Below are 22553 nucleotides of genomic sequence, written 5' to 3'. Positions count from 1 at the left end.
TGGGCCGTGAATCTCATTTAATTTCCCATAATTCAAATAGAATCAAGTATCAATTGAAACTCTTCCTCTGCCTGAAATTTTCCGCCTTTTAGCAACGCCACCTCCAGTTTTCAGCTCTCTAACATTTTAGTTTTCAAGCCAAATCACAGTTGACTGACATCATCAGTAACTATCATTGATGATAAAACCCCTAAATTCAGACTCTATGAAAATTAGAATATTAGAAAAAAGTTAAATATTAGAAACTTATGGTGTCACCTTAATCAACTGATTTTCTCAAAAAGATTTAGTTTAAATTATCTGTAAGCCATAATAATCAAACATACAATAAATAATAGCTTAAAATACTTTGCTATATATAACAAGTTTAAATTTCTGAAATGAGACCAAAAAAATCACAATGTTCACTTTTTTTTGATGTGCTTGTATTTTAGTGTAATGAGTTCCCATGGCATCATGGGTATTGTATTGTTCCAGGTAACGGCAACATCAACAGAAGGCAGAGCATGCTTTTCTAATGTGTCCTGAAGAGGATGGTCAGCCGGCCAGCTTCATCTGCACCTCCCAGCAACTCCTCGCATGAGCCCACCTCCCTGTGGAGCATCTCCCCTCACTCCCTCCCCTGGACTCACTCACACGCGTACACGCGCACACACACACACACACACACACACACACACATCCTCTGAATGAGTGACTTTGAGTCAAAACGCTTGGAGACTGTTTATTTATTGGGGTGTGAGGTTAACTTATTTTGCTGCTAAACTACTACTGTCTACTATATAACATGTCTGTGTGTATGTGTTTGTGTGTGTGTGTGTGTACACATGTGTGTTGATGCACATGATGTGAACTGAAGACGCCATGCACAGTTAAGCGGTCTGTTTAGGTTACTGTTATTTCTCCTGACTATAATTCTTTGGTATCTTTAGTTTGAAATTCAACGGATGTTGATGTCGACGCTGTGATGAAGTTGTTGTTTTCATTGTTGTGCTTGCAGAGCGACAGCTGCAGTTTCTTCAAACTTTTTATGCATTGTGTATATCTATATACATATATATTTATGTGTATATATGTACATGTATATTTGGAGATTGTTTTTTTTTTTTATTGTTTTTTTCTTTCTTGTTGTTTTGTTTTGTTTCCTTCGAGCTTCCGTGACTGATCTATACAAGGTTTCTACATTTCAAAACGCTGCAGCACACGACGGTGCTGGCGTTGAGGGGAACGAGAAAAACTGGTGGTGGTGATGATGATGATGATGATGATGATGATGGATTTCCCATCTTAGATTTTTTTTTATTTATTTATTTTTTTTCCCAAATTCATTTCAGAAGAACTGTGTTTCTTTGAGGGGCCGCTGCCGTTGGGGGTTCCACTGAAAGTCTGAGCACAGCGCTTGGCAGCTGAGGGCTGAGCGAAGCTAACAGTTTTAGCCACTGGGTTTCTGCTCACTCTGGTAAATCTGTAGGACCAAATCTGACAGCAACAAAACATGGAAATAGGCATGGGCTGGTATGAGATTCTCTATGATAACCATGATTAAAAAACTAAACGGTGTTCCTGTGTGTTAGGAAAACTTCCTAACACACAGGAAGTTGTGTGTTCTTTCATTTACATGAAACAGCAGGAACTATTACTACATTGGCTAAAATCTGACATATTGATGATTACAGTTATGCTACTTTAAGATATTTTTATTTTCATACAAATATGGAATAGATGGTCATTAAATTTAATATTGAAAACATTCTGCTCTTCATAGAGAAACAGAAATCTAATTACCTGGTTAATCTGTTCCGGTAGCCTGCAGCCTGCTGCTTTACAGACCTGTCAACTGTAAATTTAATACAGAAATGTTTTGTTTCCACACCATGCTTGTCTGAAAAAAATAGTTCCAGTCGAGAAAATCACAAACATCCAGATTCGTTTAATAGAGTTAAATGACGCAGCGCTGCATTACTCTGTCCGTCATACAGAGGAGAAAGCTCTGGTTAGCCTCGCTCCTTAATCCGGGTTTTCATTTTTCACTGGGACAAAAATGAGCGGTTTTTGAAACCGTAGCTGTTTGAAACCTTGGTGCAGCAACATACCAGAGACCAGCCCATGCCTTGTTGGGAAGACGACTGGACAGCATTGTTGAGTAATGTGAAAAACCAGAACCCGAGATAAACGCTCGGACAAGCCTGCAAACCCTTCAACTGTCGAGAGCCTCGATGCAACTGTACATTCAGACATTTTACCCTGCACTCCAAGCGTTTGCAAATTCTTTTTGTTTTGTTTTCACCAGGGACGTGGGCCTCAACACAGCTGAGTTTACCCAACAGTATTATGATGTATTCCATGACTCCTCGGGAAAACGGCACCGACGTGGATGCTCTAAAAGCAACAATTTCCCACTTCATGTCAAGCCACAGCATTTTTACAGCACAGATTTCAAATTAAAACTCAAGACTTTACTGCCGATGTGCTGTTAGCAACTGACAGTGATGCTAAAGATGATTAAACCCGTTGGCGAGTCTCTCTTTTAAATACGTTTACTGTAGCAATAAGAAAATGTCCCTGAATGTTTCTTACATGACAACTGATGTTCATTGCATTCCTGGGGTCAGCTTGGTCTGTTTGTCTCGTGTTGACCAACATTAAATATCAAACCACAGCCATTTTGCTAAACTTAGAAAATATAGTTTGCAGGATTTAATGTAATTTAATGCTATCGCTTATATGGCTATAAAACTAAACCCTGTTTTGATATCTACTTTGTGAAATTTATCAAGCAGCATTAAATGTGTGGTGAACATTGTTTCCCTGCTGGGTTAGCTTTGGCAGATTTCTCTTTTTTTATGCTAACTTTAGGTGCGCTAAAGCTAAACATACATGATGAAGTATGCATTCAAACTAATTTAGGCCAATAAACAGTGTTTGTTTAAATGTTACAATCTCTGGTATAAAGACGAATATATACTTTTTTTTACTTAAGAGGTGCATCAAAGAGTGACTAACTATGCAGTTGAAGCTATAGTTTAGCATAGCCAGTTAGCTTTAAATATGGCTAAAAGAGTTTTGTTGAACATTTGGCAAAAATGTAAACGTAGGTTTTTTAGTTGTTTTTTTTTTAAAATACACAACTGGGAAACATTTAAATATGACAGCTTCACAAGGTGAACTGCTATAAAAATCAGAAAATATTAAAAGCTTATTAAAAATAAAAGACTGGGAGTGCACTAAACATCTAAATAAAACTGAAAGTTGTCGGGGGATCGGAGGGAAGTTTTCTTGTTGCTCTTTTGTTCGACGGCCGACTGAAAACTGTATTTTGTGACAGGAGAAGATTTGTTTCAGCGACACTAGTGTTCTTTGTTTCAGATTAGGTAGCACATGCTAGAAGAGTGCTGGAAGCACTGGTAAAGCTTGATAAACTTATATCTGAAATCATTAATGTAATATTAACATCAAACACAGATTGCAGGTTATGGTGCAATGATCCAGTAAACAGTACAAATCTGTTTAAATGATTTGAACATGCACTTCTAATTTGAGGTATTAAATTGTGATTACACAATCAAGTACATACATGACATACTGTAAACGGGAAGTCATTATATTAATGGTATATATCCTGTATTACGTTGGCCTGTTCTTTTTAATTTGGAAATTGGAACCATGTACATCTAGATTTTCCATAATTTTTTTGTTTATATTCCAAATTAAGGATTGTTTCCCTGTGAACTGCAAACTGTGTTTCTGCTAATATGACTTTTTTTTGTACATGAACAGCAGTAACATGCACGAAAGGAGATTTCTAAAACAGCTTAATATTTATCATTGTAAAACTGTACTTTTTTTTTTTTTCAGATGAACGGATGATTTAATTGTATGTGTTTTATGTCCGAGTGTGTGTGTGGAAACGTGTGTGTGCCTGATGCATGGAAGGCCTGCTGTGTTGTCAACTCAAACTCTCTGAAACACTGAGCTGCCGGTGAACAGTTGATGTGTGACTCTTTTTACTGGAGCTATTTATTTCTCATAACCATCTGAAGTAAAAAATTTAAAAATTTGTTTCATAAAACGTGTGTGCAAGTCATTTTCTGAATACTTTTTTTTTTTTTTGAAAAAGTCATTTATTTAAAAACACAAAATAAGAAACTCATTAACATAGAAAATAATTTGCCGTCATATTAACTAAAAAAACAAAACAAAAAAACGAGCAATTTCACAACTACAAAAAAAAGCTATTTGTGCAGTTTTGGCCACGAAGAAATAAAGCTTTTGACACATTTACAGAAATCTTTCATCATAAAAGCTACAGCAAAGAATGCTTGAAAGTACAGTACAGTGCAAAATAATAAAAAGTTTAGAAAATTGTGCATCAATTTTGCGCTGTATTTTTACTCTGGCTAGCAGATGCTTTTGCTAGGAGTCGCTAACGGTCCCATCTCATGTAGCCCAGTTTTATTTTTTCCAGCGTTGGATAAAATTTGATCCTGAGCCTTTCTGTATCCAGGAATGAGAAACTGAACATTAGGAAACATTTGGCAGTTAAAGGTGACAGAAAAAGATGCCAAATCTGTTCTAAAGTGACAGAAAACGTCATGATATTGATTCTAATTACTTTGTATTATAAATTTGTTTAGGTGGAGTTTTTTTGTTTTTGGAACCATTAACCTTTTTTGAGCAAAAAACACAACTTATTTCTGAATGTAAGGTACAAGAAAGTAATTAGCTTAGCTTAGCTTTAAGATTACAAAAAGGTGGGAAAACATCAACTTGCTCAAGAACAATAACATCCACTAATATTGTTCCTGTTAGTGATGATAAACTTTAAGCTATCAAACACATTTTGACAACTTACTTGATCATTTAAAACGTTTTGAATACACCAAAAAGCATAAGCCTTAATGTGTTGTCTAGACGTGGGAACTCGGGTTGTGTTTAGTCTTGGAAGGCTGAGAGAAGTTTTCACAGTTCTACTTCTAAACTGTAACGCTTTCTCTTTTGACTTCACACGTGTCCAAGAATTTCTTCACATCCGAGGCAAAGAGTTACGACGGCTACGGAAAGTGGCAAAAGAAAACTAGCGTTCTGCTGAGGTGTTACTACATTTGGGCAGAGACTGGCAATCAAACGAGATAAAAGATGTTTTACCACAAGTACGGTGGGGACCTTGAAGTAAACAAACAAACCAAACTATGCTCTTCTTGGAGAGCAAATCCTCAGAGTGGAGCTCCAGTTTCTTCTGGAATGAAGGTAGAAGTCTCAGGTGTAAGTTTGCCCAGTCCTTAAGCTTCATCCAACTTAAGGGTGGTCTGCTCCTTGATGATGATGATGATGATGATGATGTCCTCAGCCCCTCTGGAACCAGCTTCCTGCTGGCATCAGGACTTGTGGGAGCTGGACGTGAGCAGCAGAGGAGAGGGCGTGTCCATGTTGGAAGGAGGAATGGGAATGGCTCCATTCATCAGTGTGGGGAACTAGTAAAGTACACAATAAGAAACATTAAAGACTTTTTCAGCAATTTATGAAGTTTTTCTAGTGAAACTTGTTATGGCCAGAAGCAAGCAGTGCTCTACCATCGACCAGTTCATGCTTGTGATTACAAATTAAGTCGGAGTGTGTGGGGATTAAAGAATATGGCTTTTTTTTTTTTTTTTTTTTTTTTTGAGAGGTCTTCGAAAGAAATTCATGTACTTGGCAATATTCTGTAGACTTGATTTGCTGGCAGAATCACTTTATGGTGTGTTTGGTTTATTTCAAGTCCACTTCAACCTCGTACTATAAAAGATCAGCTACAGTTCAAAGGGTACCTACTCATAAACAAGTATGCTTATAGCCCAATGACTATTATTAGTGCTGGAATAGCTTTTAGGGTTAACCAACTTCCCACCAATAAGCAACCTATGCATGGCGTCATCTCCGAAAGCCAAGCACTGTTAGCTTTATGATTTCGGCTTTGGTTGAATGCCAACAAACTTTGGGTCTCGGGTATAGATACTGTGGATGGAGGTGGGTCTCGTAAAGGTTTGGGTTTTACAACAGCAGACGAACGAACAACAATTTTGACAACAAGGAGGAATTAGGGTTATCTTGGTTGTACACAAATTGCAAGGTTTAAAATACAATTGACTAGCTACCTGTATATGAGCTGAAGGGGTCGAGTCAGATGATGTTTGTGTTTGTATTTCTGACTAAGCTGAACCCAGGGGTATTTAGGAAAACCAGGCATCCGTTGAAGGATAGCGCCTCAAACACAAGAAAGGAAGATTACCTGGAAAAGTTGGGCATGGCTCTGCAGTTGGGCTGGGCTCAGAGGTCCCACCGGACTCAGACCGGACCAGAAATGGATGTTGGACAGCAGAGGACTGGGAGTTAGCAACAGACCAGATGGAGTCTGGAAGGTTGGGGAAATACAGAAAAAAAATCAGACATAGTAAAATAATCCACATAGAGTACAGAGAAGACAGTTAATTCTGGCCAATTTATAGCTTCTTCAATCATAAAAGTTGAAAAAAAAAACAGCTTTTCATCTAAAGCTTCGCTCAAACGAAGGAACTCATTCTTTCTCAGGCTAATTTCACACCTAGATTTCCCAGCATGCCTTAAATGCCAGAAAGTTCCCCCTCACTCGTCCTGTAAATAGTTATGAAGCAGTGGTTGATGACGTCTCCTTGTCAGCTATTAGTCATTCATCAATCAGATCATTTCTTCTAATGTCATTAGGTCATTCTTGTTCATTTTCTTTCAGCAATTTTTAATATTTCGTTTGATGGTCTTGTTGGTTTATCCACGTTGGTTTCCATGGCACTACAAGGACCTTTATTTTGGATTTGGTTTTAAAGAAAATGGGGACAAATTTCAAAGAAAGTATCAAATCTCTGTTAACGTACTCCCTGTTGGTTTGCTAGGGAAGGGGTTCTAGTTACCAAAAGGAGTAGGTGGTACCATTGACATATTGAGTAATGAGCTCGGCCTCAACTTCCTTTGGTTTCTGTCAGTGATTTACACACAGCAGTATATGATTACTCAGTCTGGATAAGAATGTCAGCTGAGGGCCTGAATGTAGTCAGTCTGTCCTGTTTTGGTCAGCAAGCTGCTGCCAGTGAATCAGGAGCGTCAAGAACATATGGGTTCACTTAGAAACCTCCTCAAGCCTCCCTCTCCTCCTCCTTTTCTTTCCGCTCACCTCTCTCCGTCCCCTCCCTGTCTGACTTTCCGCATCAAAAATGTCTCCTTCCTCTCCTCTGCCTGTTACCTATTAAAAACTGTGCTTCCAGCGGAAGTTTGGGGAGGTTCGGTGGTGTTATTGGCTGTGTAATGTTGATTCATACCTGTGTGGTCAAAAAGGCGGGGGTAAGAGACCCAGAGGGCAGCGCCGGGCTGTTGAGGGCAATGGAGACGAGGTCACTTCCTGTCAGGAGAAGAGGAGAGGCAGAGATTTCCAAACCTTTGGGTTTTCTGCCTTTTAAAGGGTTACTGTTGGCCAACCCCCTCCTCTCTGGTGTTCGTGTGCAGCGTAGCTTCTCTCTTTCCCTCTGACCAGATGACAAGTTTAAAGGTTGAGCGCTACATTCGACATCTTCAGTATCTGCGCTAAGGCTCTGCCCCCTTGCCTGTATGTGGGCGGGGCTTTGGGATGGGGATGATGAGCTGGCCAACCGAGGAGACAGCACAGAGGAATTTGGGCTGTCTGTCATGGATGGAGGTGGTGTTGGAGGAAGGGACGAGTGGCCGCCGTTGGTTACGAACCGGATGACAGAGGAGCTTTCCTCGCATCTGGGCTCCTGTTTGATTGGCCGCTGCTGTTCTAAAGCGTGCTGCAGGGAGCTGATGGTGAAGGAGGAGTATAAGTTGGAGTGGCGATACTGGTTTCTGTCAGTCCGATCCTCCTCTTCAGCTTCAGGTTCTGACGTCGTCCCCCCAACCTCCTCGCTACTGCGACCCGACTCCACAACTGCAGGGTCCATCTTCAGAATCTCAGGGAACGAGACAAACTTATAGACAAACTTTTGACCAATCACCTTCTTGATGATGTTCTGCAAATAGGGAAGGAAAAAAAAACAGACCAGTCAACATAAACCTCCATTTTACAGCAGTTTTGTTTGTGTTGTCGTTCACATGTGCATACTTTGTCGTAGTAGTAGCGCAGCGCCCTGCTCAGCTTGTCGTAGTTCATGTTGGTCTTGTTCTTTCGCAGCCCCCACAGTTTGGCCACCTCCTCAGACTTGAGCAGTTTGAACTCTCCATCGTTAGACGTCCAGCAGATGAGATGTTTGTGGCTCTGGTCAAGCAGCAGCTGGAGCAGGAACTGCCAGAGGGTGATAGAGCTCTCCATGACGACACAAACACTGGGGATCCTGCAACTGGGAATTAGAAAAGGACAGAGTTAGGATCCAAGGATTCTAGGATTCTTTTTATTGTCATACCAGCTTTGCTTGTTTGTGATATGAAATTTGGACTATTATTATTATTATTATTATTAGCTAGCTTAATCTAAATAGTTATCTTACTATAGCTATCTGCCTTCATGAAGCGAGTTGAATTTAGCCAACTAAGCTATCCAACTTAATTTAGGTAATTAAGCTAGCTACTTTAATTTCACTAGTGAGCAACATTTAGCTGGTTAGCTTAGTTAAGCTATTTAAGCTAAGAGCTAAACTCACTCAAACATTTAGACAGGAGTTGGATGCACAGCTCAGGAAGGGTTTTCTTGTATTTAAAAAATATCTACATCTACAGAACCTTTGGGAATTGAATTTAAAAAGGTGGAGTCTTTACTCTGCTCCAGTAGACGGTGACAACATTAGCACCATCAGAATTTAAAAAGAGGAGATCAGGAGCAGGTCTAAAGAAGTTACAGAGGCCAAAGAGTCTCAAGAACAATTACAGCTCATGAATGCATAAAGTTGGAAATTCTTTAATTGTTCAACATTTTTTGCCATTAATTTTAATGGCAAAAGCAATTTTTCAACAAGCTAACGCATGCTAAAATTAGCAGTGCTCTTCAAGTTATCAGCTATAGAGAAATTAAGTATAAGAGCAAAAATGTTAGTGCATGTCCTCTGGGTTTTGTTACCGAAGAGCTTATGTTTGCCACATGTCATTATACACAGACATGGTGGCATGCGGTTTTTCTACTTCCTTCCACAGGTTGTAAACAGCTAGCATGATCATTTTCTACTAATTGACCCCTGTTGGATTGTAATTACAGATACAATGCCTTGTAAACATAATTCTTACTCCCCTGAACTTCTTTACATTTTTTATTACAACCACACACTTGATTTTATTGGGTGGGGGTGGAGGGGATTTTCCCCCCTCATGTTCCCATCCATTTCTTAATTTATCCAGAGATAAATTAAGCAGTCCCACAGCATGATGCTGCCACCACCATAGGGGATGCTGAGGAGGCTGAATACATAAGCATGCCCCATTTTCAATATTACAATACAAAATTCAACTAAAATACATCAGAGGTAGTGATTGAAAAATGTGAGTCTATAAGATTATTACCATTTTGCACGGCACTGAGTGGAAGAACAAATCGTAATAATTGTTGCTCACGGTGGTTGGGAGGCTTTTCCTCCTACAGTACAGTTTCATATTGACTATGAGAGTCACAGAGAAAGGTCCATACGTCAGATGGCTTTCAGATGTTTCCATGGTGATAAAACAGGATGTGGTTAGTGACCCTTCTGCCAAGACAAGCGTGGCCCTAACCGACGTGTTTACCTGGAAACCGCCGACTGCCTGTGTGTGTGTGTGTGTTTGTGCGCGCATCTGTTCTTGTGCGCTCTCTGAGAACTGTAGCTCCACCTGCCTTCATAATAACAACATATTGTGCAGCAGCGGTGGAAATATGAGAAATGACTGTTTGTGAATCTGTTTGTCTTTGTGAAAGGAAACCAAGCAGCAGGACAAAAAGGAGGGGAAAGTACAAAACAATGACCCACTAGCCTCGCAAGCACACAACTGACCGGGCTCTCGCTTCCTATTTCCTGTATGAATGTGTGCTGCTGTGTGTGGGTGCGTGTGCGTGTGTGTGAGGTGGCGGAGGAACTGTGGTGATGTCTAACTGTCCACAGGAGGACTTCCTGTCATTCAGATTCAGGGGCGTCATTCCCGGTGAGAGGCTGTCCAGGACTTCCTGTCGGTGGGAAGCACCGGAAACAAGTGCACACATTCGCTGTTTGTTTTTAGAGATCAGTTCTTACAACACCCAGCAGATGTAGAAGGTTTTTTAAGAACACACATACACACACACATGTTTGCACAGCTACCTTTGTGGGGACTTTCCATTAATTTCAAAAGCCTAAACCTTCCCCTTACCTTTACCCCAACCCTAACCCTAACCAAAACTCAATTCACATCTTAGTCCTAAATCTGACCCCTGACCCAAAAACAGTGTTTCCCCTTGTGGGGACCAGGCTACAGTCCCCACAAAGAGCAGTGGATCCCCACAATGTAGTATGTGTCAGGAAAATGGTCCCCACAAGGTATTAGAAACAAACGCACAAACACAGACACACACGTGCACGTTCTTGTACACGTTTTGGGAATACTTTCAGAACTCGAATGTTACCAGTTGAACTTTTCCAAGTCTTCCCAGAACCACATTGTATTTAGCATCAGCTGAAAAAAATAAAAAAGCATCCTGACATCATGATACTGCCACCACCATACTCCCTGATGATGAATTATTCTGGCTGACGTTTCCATGTTGCCCAAAATTTTACCATCTGACCAAACCACCTGCTTTTTCATCTTTTCAATCATTAGACAACTGGTTCCACCACTTTATATTTTTTGTTTTTGTCTTAGGAGTACCAGAGTAAAAGAGATTGGATAGAAATGCATGCCACACTTTTCAGATTTCATCATACTTCTGCTAAAATGACCACTGGGATCACACATTGGTGTGCTGATATTAGCAAATTATTTGATCTGTTGAAGCAAATGTTTTAATAATTGATTTCAAAATAAAAGCCCACCGTTTGAGCCCGTTACCTTTCTCTTCCTCTCTGTTTCTGTTCAGGTCAGCAGGAAGAACCCAAACCATGACTCTCCTTCCATTTCCTGCGCTCTGATTTTTTTTTTAAATATGTCTGAGTGAGGAGGGAGTAAAGGGGGCTCTGCTGGAACTCAAACGTCTCTTTGTTTTGCGGCAGTCGGTGACTCATTTTCAAGATGTTGTCTGCTGCCAGCTTCTATCCGGAAGCGCATGGCAATTAGTCTGCGAGGTCCAGACAAACCAGAAAGTCTACTAGCAGGTTTTAAAGGAGCCACGGATCATTTTTTACTTCCCTTCCCTCACCAATTGTCACACCGACTTCATTCTAAATTCCCCCTTTAAATCTGTGATAGTGTCACGCATAAGACCGCTGTTTGGTTATGAGACCTTTTACTCATTTTTACGCACGGCTTTAACACTTTACGCACGGCTTTTTTTTCTTTCGCTTTTCAGGTTAGCGGTGTGGATTTGCTTTCTGTGCTCTCAGAAATGATTTTTGAGCGGATCACAAGTTTTTTTTAAATTTTTAGTTCACTTCGATGCGTCCTTTAGGTAACTTTGAGAAAGTTGGAGACGGAAGGAAAGTTGGCACCTACCCAGCTGTGAACGGCCGCGGTTCCTTTCTCTCTGTGTGCGTCTGTCCGTCCGTGTCGTGGGAGTTTGGCTCTTAAAGCAGAGCGTGTGTGTTGTGTCGGGGCTCCATGTGCTGCTGCTGCTGCTGCTGCTGCTGCTGCCCCGCTGTCTGAAAGCGGATCCGCAGCTTTTCTCTCTCCTGCCTCAGAGCAGGAAGTCGGGACGCGCAGACGGAGAACGAGCGCACTTCCTCTGGAGCAGTATTCCCGTCTGTGTAAACACGCACACACACACGCACACACACACACACACACGCAAAAATCTCTATTTCCTATGAACACGCCCCTTAAACCACTCTCGCTCTCTCTGTCTTGCACGCACACCTACACATGCATGCGCACGGACGCTCGCGCAAATCACACAATCAGACGTTGTACACACTGATAGTGTAATCCAACTACTACTGCTACACACGCACACACACGCACACACACTGAGAGAGAGCTCAGAGCCAAGTGACAACTGACGTCACCCTGTTCCTGCTCACCAGGAGGGGTTCCTGTTTCTAAACACATACGCGCGCGCGACCTAGGTCAGCCGACCTACCGGAAATGTGAAAAACACAGCCCAACATTTGAGTTCCTTTTATTAAAATGTAGCGTTTTACTGGTCAGAAAACATTAAAAACTCGATTTAGTGTAAAAGTCGTTCTAACTCTGAAAGTGTTTCATATTTTGTCCACTTCAATCAATTCCTAAGGATTGTATTATTTTTTTTTTTTTTGGGGGGGGGGGGGAGTGGGGGGGCTCCGGCGCATCGTCACAGCATGGTGCTGCCACCACCAGGGGACTGAACACACCTGCATGAATGTCACACTTTACAGATTCTGTAAAAACAAATCATGAAGACAAAATACATGACGCTACCCAGAAGCAGTTTTTCAACAAGTCGGTGTTTTTATGCGGTGACTTGAATGTTCCACATGGTTTCCAATAAACCACAAACTTAAATATGATTTACAAAACCCACGGGTTTTGCACATTCATTTTTCGAAACCATATCTCAAAGCTTAGTCAGCATCCGTCATTGGCAAATTTTGTGTCTGGGCAAAACATTCTTATTTGCATTTAGGTCTGAACTTTGATTGGACCATTCTAGTGAATGAATATACTTTGATCTAAACCATTTTTTTTTTTTTTTGGAGTGTGTGTCGGGTTGCCCCGGCTTCAGTTTCATGCCTGCTTCCCACACAAGGCTTGTTTTGGATTTCTTTCTCGACTAGAAAGTGTCTCTTCCTAATATGAGGAGATTATTCAGAGATGTGTAGGTTAAATGTGATGGAAGAAATTACTGAATGGCACAGTGGTTCTTAAGGGTTAGGAAAATGAAATAATTTCAAATGATATATATTAAAATGTTTTTATGAATAGGATTTTATCACTTACTTTTCTTTTAGTCGGACAGCACCACTTAATCAGTCTGCTAATATCTGTTTTATTTTGGCACGTGTTCTAAACCTCGTAAAGGTGCAAAATATACTATTGGGTATTTTATAGAGGATTGCATTAAAGTACAAATGAAAAGCATTTGCTAGATTTGGATAATAGACATTTTTACATTGGACTATTACATTCACTTCTGAACAAATGTAAACTTTTAAAGAATTTTAATTCTTACTGCATTATCAATCAATTACAGAAAATATTAAGGTTAAACACAGAGGAAGTGATTCGTGTGGTGTATTAGGTGGGAGTTTATATTTTTAACTATAATAATTACTGGTTAGTTTGCTAAGCTAAATAACTTCGGTCGTTGCTACTGATGAATCTCCTTTGTTCTCTTCTTTTCTTTTTTTTTCTTTTTTTTTTTTGATACAACCAATACTTAACAGAGTGAGAGGTCTTTAGTTTTTCCTTCTCTCCGGTTGAGTTTCCTGTTTCCTCTTCGACCCCGCCTCCATCTTTGAAACGTCAACAGCGCCAAACTTTCGGGGTCCTTAGTGAGGGGAAAATGAGCGGCTGTGTTGCGGGGCCGCAGTGGAGGAAAGTTCACTCCGTTACTGGAGTCGTTCCCCGGTCCAGGCATGGACACCGGGCGGCGGCAATCCGCGAGCTCATCATTGTATTCGGTGGCGGGAATGAAGGGATAGCGGAGGACCTCCATGTCTACAACACGGGTACGCTAACGTTAGCTGCTAATGTTTTTAGCTTGTAGCGGAGGAAAATGGCCCAGCTCTCGACACGAAGTTTGTTTACTTACATAAAACTCTACCATATTCTGCCACTTGTCATAGTTTTATTTTATTTAAAGGCAGTTTGTTAAATTGGGTTCAATAATATTACTTTAAGTGGCTAAACTCAGATGTCTCCCTGTGTGTTTAAGCGTCTACGGCATGCATTAATAATGGACTTTAGTATTATATTTTGCATCCCTGAAGGATATTTGAACAATTTTTTTCCAGGGTGAAATAAGAAATCAAAGCGCATTTAATTTGAATCATTTAAAGTGAGACTTTAAATCCTAAGAAATACATGGTGATGGCAGCGTCATGATGGACACTCCAAAGTTCGTTTTGAACTAAGAAAGCAAATGGTTCTATCCTGTTCAAACTATCTGGACTGTGCTTAAACACTGGCTTTAAAAGAGCTCCACATTTTCTCACAAAAGTTAATTCTGCCACTTTATTGCCAGAAAATCACTGACAATGGCAAAAAGCATCAAGTCAAGTGGGAACACCAAGTCAAAGCTGTGGAACCATGTTTTAAAGCAGCAGCTGGTTTGATATCTGTGTTGCTGTTACAGTCTCCAAACAATGGTTCCTCCCTGCTGTGAGGGGGGACATCCCACCCGGGTGCGCTGCTCATGGCTTTGTCTGCGAAGGCACCCGGATCCTGGTATTTGGTGGCATGGTTGAGTACGGAAAGTACACCAACAGCCTCTATGAGCTCCAGGTAAGTCAGGTGTGGAGTTGAGCACTGCTGTTGCTAGGTAATGGAACCTTCCAGAGCTGATTGTGTCCTCCTCAGGCCAGCCGGTGGCTCTGGAAGAAGCTGAAGCCCAGAGCGCCCAGGAACGGGTCCCTGCCCTGCCCTCGGATCGGACACAGCTTCACCCTGGCAGGGGGGAAGTGTTACCTATTTGGGGGCCTGGCCAATGACAGCGAGGATCCCAACGGGAATGTACCAAGGTAACAAAACATCTTTCTGGGCTGCTTGGTTGTCTCTTATATTGAAATTGAGAATTCAGGCAACAGATTTAAGATACTAACCATATTTTTTGGCAGACCTGCTGCTAGTCTTACGAAGTCTTATCAATCAGAGCTCCAGTTAGTTTAGCAGACTCCATGTTTCTGCTAGTGGTGGTGGGACAGAAAAGGTTGCCACGGCGATAGCTTTAACGTCACTTTCTTAGTGTCGGTGGTTTCTGGTGTGATGGATTAAGCTGTGGTTGTTTCCAGGTACCTGGGGGACTTCTATGAGCTGGAGCTGCAGCCGCTAACGGGAGCGAGAGGCTGGAACGTTCCCGACACCAAGGGCGGCGGCCCGTCGGCTCGAGAGTCGCACACCTGTGTGGCGTACGCCAGCCTCGGCTCGCCCAAGCTCTACGTGTTTGGAGGCATGCAGGGTTGCAGACTGAACGACCTCTGGCAGCTTGACCTCGGTAGGACTTCTGGTTGTTCATGAGACCGTAAGCTGCTCATGCCCACAAAACTGAGGTATTCTTCTTCTCTGTCTCAGACTCCATGGTTTGGTCCACGCCTCAAACCAGCGGCTCCACCCCTCTTCCCAGAAGCCTTCACTCTGCTAACGTTGTTGGAAACAGGTGCTGCAGGCTGGGCCGTGAAACGCTGTAAAATCCGAGTGGCTCCGCCTGCAAACACTCCCTTTTATTGATCTGTGTTCAGGATGCTTGTTTTTGGAGGCTGGACTCTTGCTCCAGAGTCAGACAAACGGGTCACCACGGCAACAGAGTGGATTTGTTCCAACTTGCTGGATTCTCTAAACCTGGGTGAGTCATCCGTTGTCAGATCTGTCTTTCTCCGTGGTCCACTGGGGGCCCCCTAGTGGTCCGAATGGTACTGCACAGAAACGACCATCTGTTAGCTGTGACAAGAGCACTAAGTGCGGCGCATACAGTTGGCTTATCAAATGATTGTGTTTAAAAATAATAATGGATAAGTGGCTTAAATCTGGGTGCCTCTAAATAAAAGTTGGGGAATTCTTGCCTGCAGGAATATTTTGTAGTTTTTGGAGGGGGTGAGCAGCACTGCTTCCATCGCTGACTAACTGCATTTGTAGCACCAACAGTAAAATAATTATTGACATCAGACTGAAAGAAAACATAGTGTAATGTCTATTTTTCATTTAGTTTTTACTTCTGAATTATAAAAAAATGCACATGATTTCTGTGTGTTTGACATTATTAGAAAGCTTAGAATCCACACTTTAACAATTTGTAAATAACTCAAATAGACTTGTTCAAGATTTTCTTTGTTATAGCAAGTCGCATTTACAAAACAGAGACTAGTATTTTCATTTCAGGTTGTACATATTAAGATGATGTTGCGGTTAGTCAGGTGGTACATGAGTGTTTTGTTAAATGGTTTAAATTGTCCTTAGCCTGAAAAGGTTTGAGCAGCACTGATCTAGAGGTAAAGCATCCCAGCTGGAGGTTGGCATGGAAACCATTGCTGGTGTTTTTCCGTTTTCAGACTCGATGTGCTGGGAGTGCGTCGGCCCGGAGCAGCAGGACGACGCCCAATCCCAGCTGCAGAACCAGAACCAGGGCCCGCAGGCAGACGACCCGTCCGCCTGCTGGCCTCGAGCCAGAGCCGGCCACTGCTCGGCCGCCATCGGCTCCAGGCTGTACATCTGGAGCGGCCGCGACGGCTACCGCAAGAGCTGGAACTACCAGGTGTGCTGCAAGGACCTCTGGTACCTGGAGACAGGTGAGGATGGAGGGGAGACGCAGCTCAGCCTTTGGTAAGGAAGAGTGACATCCCTGTTCTCTGCTGCCAGATCGTCCGACTGCGCCAGAGGGAGTGATGCTCATCAAGTCCACGGTCAGCATGCTTCACGTGGCGTGGCGCCCCCTGGCTGCAGCAGACTTCTATATCCTGCAGATCCAGCCGGTGGTCTGCTGTCCAACCACCAAACCAGTTCAGCTGACTGGAACAGAAGGACAGACTGGGACAGGTCCTGCAGGTGAGAAGACTTAACAAAGACTCAACAGGTCATCAGCGGCCGGAGAGAATATTCTAATGAAAATGAAGTTTTCATCCCGGTGTTACAGTCAATAGACGGTATGTGATGCCGCATGTTTTGGCATCAATACATTTTAAATACAAAGATATTTAAGGTTGATACATCATACTACTTTAATCTTTTGGTGTTTTTTATTGTTTTTCCTTTGGTCAAACCTAGGACAGAATTTAAATGAAGTTTACAGGTGCCTACAAAATGTTGTAAACATTGTAAGACAATAGGAAAAACAACAGTTTGTGGACATTGTTTTCTAAATAAATGCAAAAAATTCTTATTTGAGAGCAAAATCTGTTTTAAGGTAGAGTTGAGAAACTATAACACAAAAGCAAAATATAATTTCAAGAAGGAATCTGAAACTAAATATTGATTTTATCATGCTAGTATGGTTCCAATATTGATACCGACATGGTATTGATATTATGGATATTTGAATCGATCTGCCCTCCTCTAATACCTGGTCCAGACATTCTCTACTTACTCTAGTTTCTTTGTTCCACAGAAACTACTCCCAGCGCAGAGTTTTTGTTTTTTTTTGTCTTCCCATGTGTTATACTTACTGGTTTCTCTCCACTGTCGCCCGGTGCTTGTTTAGCTCCTCCAATGCTTTCTCGCAGGAACCTTAAAATGGACTGAACTGAAATGGTGCCTTGTGATGGTGTTTTACTATCAAACCTGATTATGTTCCTGTGTAATCTATTATTTTTTAGGTCCTCAGTCCCTTCAGAATCCAAACGAGGACCCGTCCGGTCCAGAACAGAACGCATCGGCCCAGGTAGGTGTGACTCATCAGCATGAAGCCATACTGAACACTAACGCCTTCATCCCGTTCTTCACTCACACTGAGGTGTAAATATGTTGGGATTGAATGTTTTCTTATAATTCCAGGACTCATCAGCTCCGTCAGGGGAAACCAAAGCGGAGGAGCAGAGTGCTGGGAGAGAGTCCGAGTCCAAACACTGCGGTTGGTTTCTCTTCACTGTCCCAACAGGAATCGAGTCAGTTAGGATCACCTGCCTTCCCTCTGCTTCAGCTTTTGTCTTTTTATGCTGTAGGAGGAGCAGCGATGGAGGACGGCAGCTCAGCTCAGCAGCAGCAGTCTGGTAGGGAGGAGGCTCACAGAGAAACCAGATCCTGGAAATATCCAAACTAAACTCTTTCTGCTTCCAGACAAACACACTGCTCCAGGTGACCAGACGGGGGATCTGTACGCCAACACAGATCAGGTCAGGTCACATGCTAAATACTGTGAACCGATTGTAGTTTTCTAGCCGATCGGTGATCTTTAAAAAGATTTCCGATTTCACTTGATTTTTTAAATTTCTTTTTTCCTCCTGAAAAGTTCCTAAATATTGTGACAAAGTTGCTAAATTGTCAAAAATTTCCCAAAATTAAAGCAATCAGGGCCGATTTTTCTGTCTAGCCCTAGACTTTATGTTCACCAAATGTATCCGTCTAAAACAAAATGAGTGGAACAGTCAAAGCAAAAATAAAAATGTGCTGTCTAACAGAGCTCCCTGTGGGCTTCTAGAGGTTCCTGGTCTTTATTCATCACTGATAAACATAGCTTGAAAAACGAAAACAGAACATGTACAGGAAAGAGAAGTGACCCATAGTCAGAACCGTATGTCTGGTACAGACTGGAGTTAGATTACTCCTCTAGTGAGCCTTATTTGAATCAGAATCCTGTTTATCAACACAAACAGGCAATTTGACCTTATTTTCACTTTGGTTTTGGTAAAAGCTTAAACGGTGTGAAAACTTTTTTCGAGGCGCTGCGGCTTGTTCATCTGGATGTGTTGTTCTGCCTTCAGGCTAAGGAGAACCAAGATGGCTGCTCGTGGTTTGATGTTGGCGTGTTTAAGACGCTCTACTGCGAGGTCAGCCACTACTTCCTGCCAGCTGAAGACCAACAGGTGGGACTCCGGAATGGTAGAAAGCTAACAGAGTGTTAGCGTGGCGTTGACCGACCTGTGTTTTGGTCAGGCCTTCCACCAGAGGAAGCTGCCCAGTCCTCTGGACTACCAGGGCCGGGAGAAACAGCCGCTGACCCCGGGTCAGATGTACCGCTTCAGGGTGGCTGGAATCAACTGCTTCTCTCAGGGAGACTTCAGCCCAGCCAGCGAGTTCAAGACCTGTCAGCCCGGCTTCCCCGGAGCGCCCGCCGCCGTCAAGATCTCCAAGGTAACGCAACAGCATTTCCTCTTAGTAGCTACGTTTGCATTTCCCTGTAGCTGGGAAAATGTCAAACTAAATTGACTAAATGTCAATTTAGTTTGACATTTCAAAACTAAATTTGCTTAATGGAAACATGGCAATTTTGAAAAAACTCTTTTTTTGACAAAAGTATTAAAACTGCAATGGGAACACTTTTTTTTTTGCGTCACATGGTCAGCAACCAGATGTTGCTACTGCTGGAAACCATGAAGAAGATGACAGGGAAGTAGTTTTTTAATGACTTATCATGTAAAAAAATTTATAAGTGTGTGATTTTAATTGTGTTTCTTATTTATTTATTGACATTAGCAGAATATTGACAAAGTTTTGTGCACATCTGAAATAGAAACGCAGCTAGTGGGAGGAAAGGGTTAGCTGGAGGGTTCTGGTAGTCATGAAGGTTCTGGTCCGGTGTGGTGTGTTCAGGCCAGCGATGCGGTCCAGATCACTTGGGAGGCGCCGACGTCTCCGTCGGGTCGGATTCTGGAGTATTCCATGTACCTGGCGGTAAGGAAGAGCCGGTCCGGCTCGGAGCGCCCGGGTCAAATGGCCTTCATCCGGATCTACCGCGGCACCAAGACCAGCTGCTCGGTCAGCTCCTCCCACCTGGAGAACGCACACATCGACAGCTCGGCGTCCTGCCGGCCCGCCGTCGTCTTCCGCATCGCGGCCAAGAACGAGCAGGGCTATGGACCGGCCACGCAGATCCGCTGGATCCAAGGTAGAACCGCTTCCTGCTGCCCACCTCCGACTTCCTGTTCCATCTCCACCTGAACACCTCTGATCTCTGGGTTTTAACAGATCCTATCAAACTGCGGGGCTCTGCTGCCAAACCAGACGGCAGCGCTGAGGGTGACCCAGACGCAGCTGACAGGTAAACAGTCTGGTACCGACTGGAGTTATCTGGATTATCTGGATCAGAAAAGAAAATCTAGTTTGGAAAAAATGTGTTTTCAGATTGTTCCTTATCCAAGTTTACCTATCTACCTTTTTTTCTTCCTTCCTCTGGTCCTTTAATTTCTCTTTCCTTCCTGTTTTCCTCCCTTCCTTTAAACTCATGGAATCATGTTGTTTGCTCACCTTGCAGCTCCAGTTGAGGCGGTTCTGGACCAGCTACAGGGAAAAAGAAATCCCCTCAGGAAGTTGAACTGAACATTTCTAAAACATCTTTTCTAATTTATTTTTCTCTGATGAAACTGTAAATAGATTCACATGCCGATTTTACCTCCAACTGTTTTATTTAGCAACAGTTTTATGATCTCTAATATGAAAACGTTGTCAGGCATTCGGTAATTGTTTTTATAGACCTGGATGAACATTTAATAATAAATAATTATATATAGATACGACTGAAACACCAGGAGGAAACATTAAGCTAATAAAATCTCTGATCAGCAGAGGTTGGGTTCTGATTCACTTTGGTGTTTTTTGTCCTTTTAAACTGCCTGGTACTTCACATGTCTACATGAGTTCTGTTTTTAGCTGTGGATATCTAATGACAGAAAACGTTGCCTTCCATTTTGTCACAAAATCAACAAAAACATAACTCCACCAAATCGTAAAAGGGCTTGTATTTGAAGGCAGAGCCGGTCCAAGATGGTAGGAGGCCTTGGGAGAACTTCAGTTTGGACCCCCATTCTAGTTAACATTATTTATTAAATTAGGTTATTTTTCTGCCTTATTCATTTGATGTGGCAGTTACTTTCACTGTAAGACTTGGTAATGTTGGGAAACAGAAGCTCATTTTTTTGCTCGATTATGCTAGTAGTAGGACTATCAAACAATGCTACTACTGTATTATTTTTACTTTTATTTTGAGTTCCCGTAAGCCCCCTTTTTTTTTATTGTTTATATTGTAAGTCAGATTCACAATAAAAATGATGAATAATTTGAAGTTTAAGTGGGAGGACTCCCAACAGCAGTGCACGTGCTTTCTATCACCCTAGGCAGTGCCAGTGATATGTGCATAAAGGGTGTGTGTGCCGGGTGTATTGGATAAAGGGGAAGTGCTTGTTGTTGGTGACTGTTTAAGAGAACCTCAGACAAACAGGAACTGATGCAAACGGCACGGGATCTCAGCTTCCTGTCAGGACGCCTGAAATACAAACTCTTCTACTGTCACTTCAGTGATGCTGTTTTACTCTCCAAAGTTCGGATTATAATGCAATCTATATATGAATTGTATAATAGTTAAATTTTTTTTCCCCAGCGATTTTTATTACCAAACATCCAAAATTATGACTTTGTCTTCTTATTTAGGAGTCCTCCATGTGGTTACCAGTACTGTATCTCTAGTTTGTCTGGAGTTACCATCCATCCATCCATCCATCCACTTTCTAACACCCTTGTCCCTAGTGGGGTCAGGAGGGTTGCTGGTGCCTTTCACCAGCTAACGTTCTGGGTGAGAGGCGGAGTCACCCTGGACAGATCGCCAGTCTGTCGCAGGACATGTCTGGACAGACTGGACAGACATGCCTGTCTGGAGTTGCTTTCTTCCTTTTTTTTTATCTGCAAATGTTTTATATGCTTTTAAAAAATATATATTTCTGTGAAAGTCAATTCTTCAATTTGAAGGTACTTTAGTCAGTTATGGACAAGCTACAGAGAAAACTAAATGTATTCTCATTCAAGATAAATAAAGTTGATAATATCCCACAACATGAAGGTACATTCGTTTCCTGATTGTTAGAGGCTGTTTTGGGTTGTTGGTGTTAGTCATGTATTATTCTGTCCTTGTGGAGACAAGCAAATGTGTTCACACCCTTATTTGTCCTACACTCTCTCAAACTGTTTGCAGGAGCAGCCATGTTTTACACTGTAGACCAGAATCAAAGATGGAAGAGTTCCATATGTTCACATAGGAAAAACAGCTTTGCTTTTTCTTGCTCACGTTCTAAAGGTAGAGACTGAGGCTTAAATAAAACAAGCAACTGCTTCGGTCATCCTGGCCAGGAGAGGGCCTCCACGGGCCCTTATATTATTGCATATTTTTGTTTAGGTGATGCACATTTTGTATTTTATCACCTGGAGCTGTCAAATTTCTCCCAGTTTTCATACAAGAGGAGACTTGAAGTCACAGTTCCGACTCGCAAAGTTTGAGTTTGCCAAGCAGCCACAAGTTCAGGTTTTATTATTCAGTTTAACTCAATTTAATGTGTCCTTAATAATTCCAAAGTACATTTTGACAATGGGATTTCTTATTTTCTCAATTTCTCCTGAAGATATCATAGATGGTCAGTTGTGTCCAGGAAGAATCTCCTGTTGAGTTAAGGGCCTGTACATAGGAACAGAAAGAGAAACGGACAAGAATTTCCCATGATTCCGTAGTTTGTAGTTTAGAGCAGTTTGCCAACAGGTAGTTAGCCTAGCGAGCTACAAAATAGTTGTCTCTGTACAAGAGGTAAGTTATCTTGTTCTGTTGACAGTTTAAACATATCAAAGAATAAGTAGCATTTATAATAGTTATGCAATTGTTTGTAATATTCTTCTAACTCCCA

The 22553-nt window shown here is 42.0% G+C and overlaps 4 protein-coding genes and 1 long non-coding RNA gene across 6 annotated transcripts in view; 3 read left to right on the top strand and 2 right to left on the bottom strand.

The window, feature by feature from the left end:
* The window catches only part of cdk17 (cyclin-dependent kinase 17), a 46015-nt gene extending 41946 nt beyond the window's left edge, over positions 1-4069 (top strand). For both annotated transcript variants that reach the window (XM_044108945.1, XM_044108946.1), the window contains one exon: positions 478-4069. In XM_044108945.1, coding sequence (XP_043964880.1) covers positions 478-518 — 41 coding nt within the window. In that variant the 3' untranslated portion in view covers positions 519-4069. The remainder of the gene's footprint in view (positions 1-477) is intronic.
* On the bottom strand, positions 3840-12131 carry elk3 (ETS transcription factor ELK3). The gene is made up of 5 exons (XM_044108947.1): positions 11602-12131; positions 8123-8357; positions 7326-8030; positions 6266-6388; positions 3840-5471 (listed from the first exon to the last, which is right to left on the bottom strand). The coding sequence occupies exons 2-5, from the start codon at positions 8327-8329 to the stop codon at positions 5376-5378; spliced, it is 1131 nt and encodes a 376-aa protein (XP_043964882.1). The 5' UTR covers positions 8330-8357; positions 11602-12131; the 3' UTR covers positions 3840-5375.
* A 1129-nt stretch (positions 12132-13260) lies between these two features.
* Positions 13261-20280, top strand: hcfc2 (host cell factor C2). The gene is made up of 17 exons (XM_044107866.1): positions 13261-13754; positions 14381-14529; positions 14605-14765; positions 15036-15238; positions 15316-15400; positions 15483-15586; positions 16290-16526; positions 16597-16782; positions 17550-17614; positions 17728-17803; positions 17895-17942; positions 18010-18065; positions 18654-18755; positions 18826-19023; positions 19483-19777; positions 19858-19930; positions 20144-20280. Exons 1-17 carry the CDS (start codon positions 13589-13591, stop codon positions 20151-20153), a joined length of 2214 nt encoding a protein of 737 aa, XP_043963801.1. The 5' UTR covers positions 13261-13588; the 3' UTR covers positions 20154-20280.
* Positions 19872-22553, bottom strand: part of LOC122826253 — a 2990-nt gene continuing 308 nt past the window's right edge. The window contains exons 2-3 of the long non-coding RNA XR_006369755.1: positions 20044-20169; positions 19872-19968 (exon numbers count right to left, since the gene is read on the bottom strand). This is a non-coding gene — a long non-coding RNA (uncharacterized LOC122826253). The remainder of the gene's footprint in view (positions 19969-20043; positions 20170-22553) is intronic.
* Positions 22248-22553, top strand: part of cep83 (centrosomal protein 83) — a 15508-nt gene continuing 15202 nt past the window's right edge. The window contains exon 1 of the mRNA XM_044107864.1: positions 22248-22456. The gene's annotated coding sequence lies outside the window, so the exon portion shown is untranslated. The remainder of the gene's footprint in view (positions 22457-22553) is intronic.

This window comes from Gambusia affinis, linkage group LG23 (assembly GCF_019740435.1).
Source record: "Gambusia affinis linkage group LG23, SWU_Gaff_1.0, whole genome shotgun sequence".
Taxonomy (NCBI): Eukaryota; Metazoa; Chordata; class Actinopteri; order Cyprinodontiformes; family Poeciliidae; genus Gambusia; species Gambusia affinis.
The sequence above is the reverse complement of the archived record's forward strand: the minus strand, read 5'-3'. Positions and strand labels throughout refer to the sequence as shown.

Coding starts and splice junctions, on each gene's coding strand:
- elk3 (XM_044108947.1), bottom strand. CDS start 8,329: ATGGAGAGCTCTATCACCCTCTGGCAGTTCCTGCTCCAGCTGCTGCTT. Junction 8,031..8,122: donor TGCGCTACTACTACGACAAA/GTATGCACATGT, acceptor CCCTATTTGCAG/AACATCATCAAGAAGGTGAT. Junction 5,472..6,265: donor GCCATGCCCAACTTTTCCAG/GTAATCTTCCTT, acceptor GTACTTTACTAG/TTCCCCACACTGATGAATGG.
- hcfc2 (XM_044107866.1), top strand. CDS start 13,589: ATGAGCGGCTGTGTTGCGGGGCCGCAGTGGAGGAAAGTTCACTCCGTT. Junction 14,530..14,604: donor ACAGCCTCTATGAGCTCCAG/GTAAGTCAGGTG, acceptor TGTCCTCCTCAG/GCCAGCCGGTGGCTCTGGAA. Junction 17,804..17,894: donor GTCCGAGTCCAAACACTGCG/GTTGGTTTCTCT, acceptor TTTATGCTGTAG/GAGGAGCAGCGATGGAGGAC.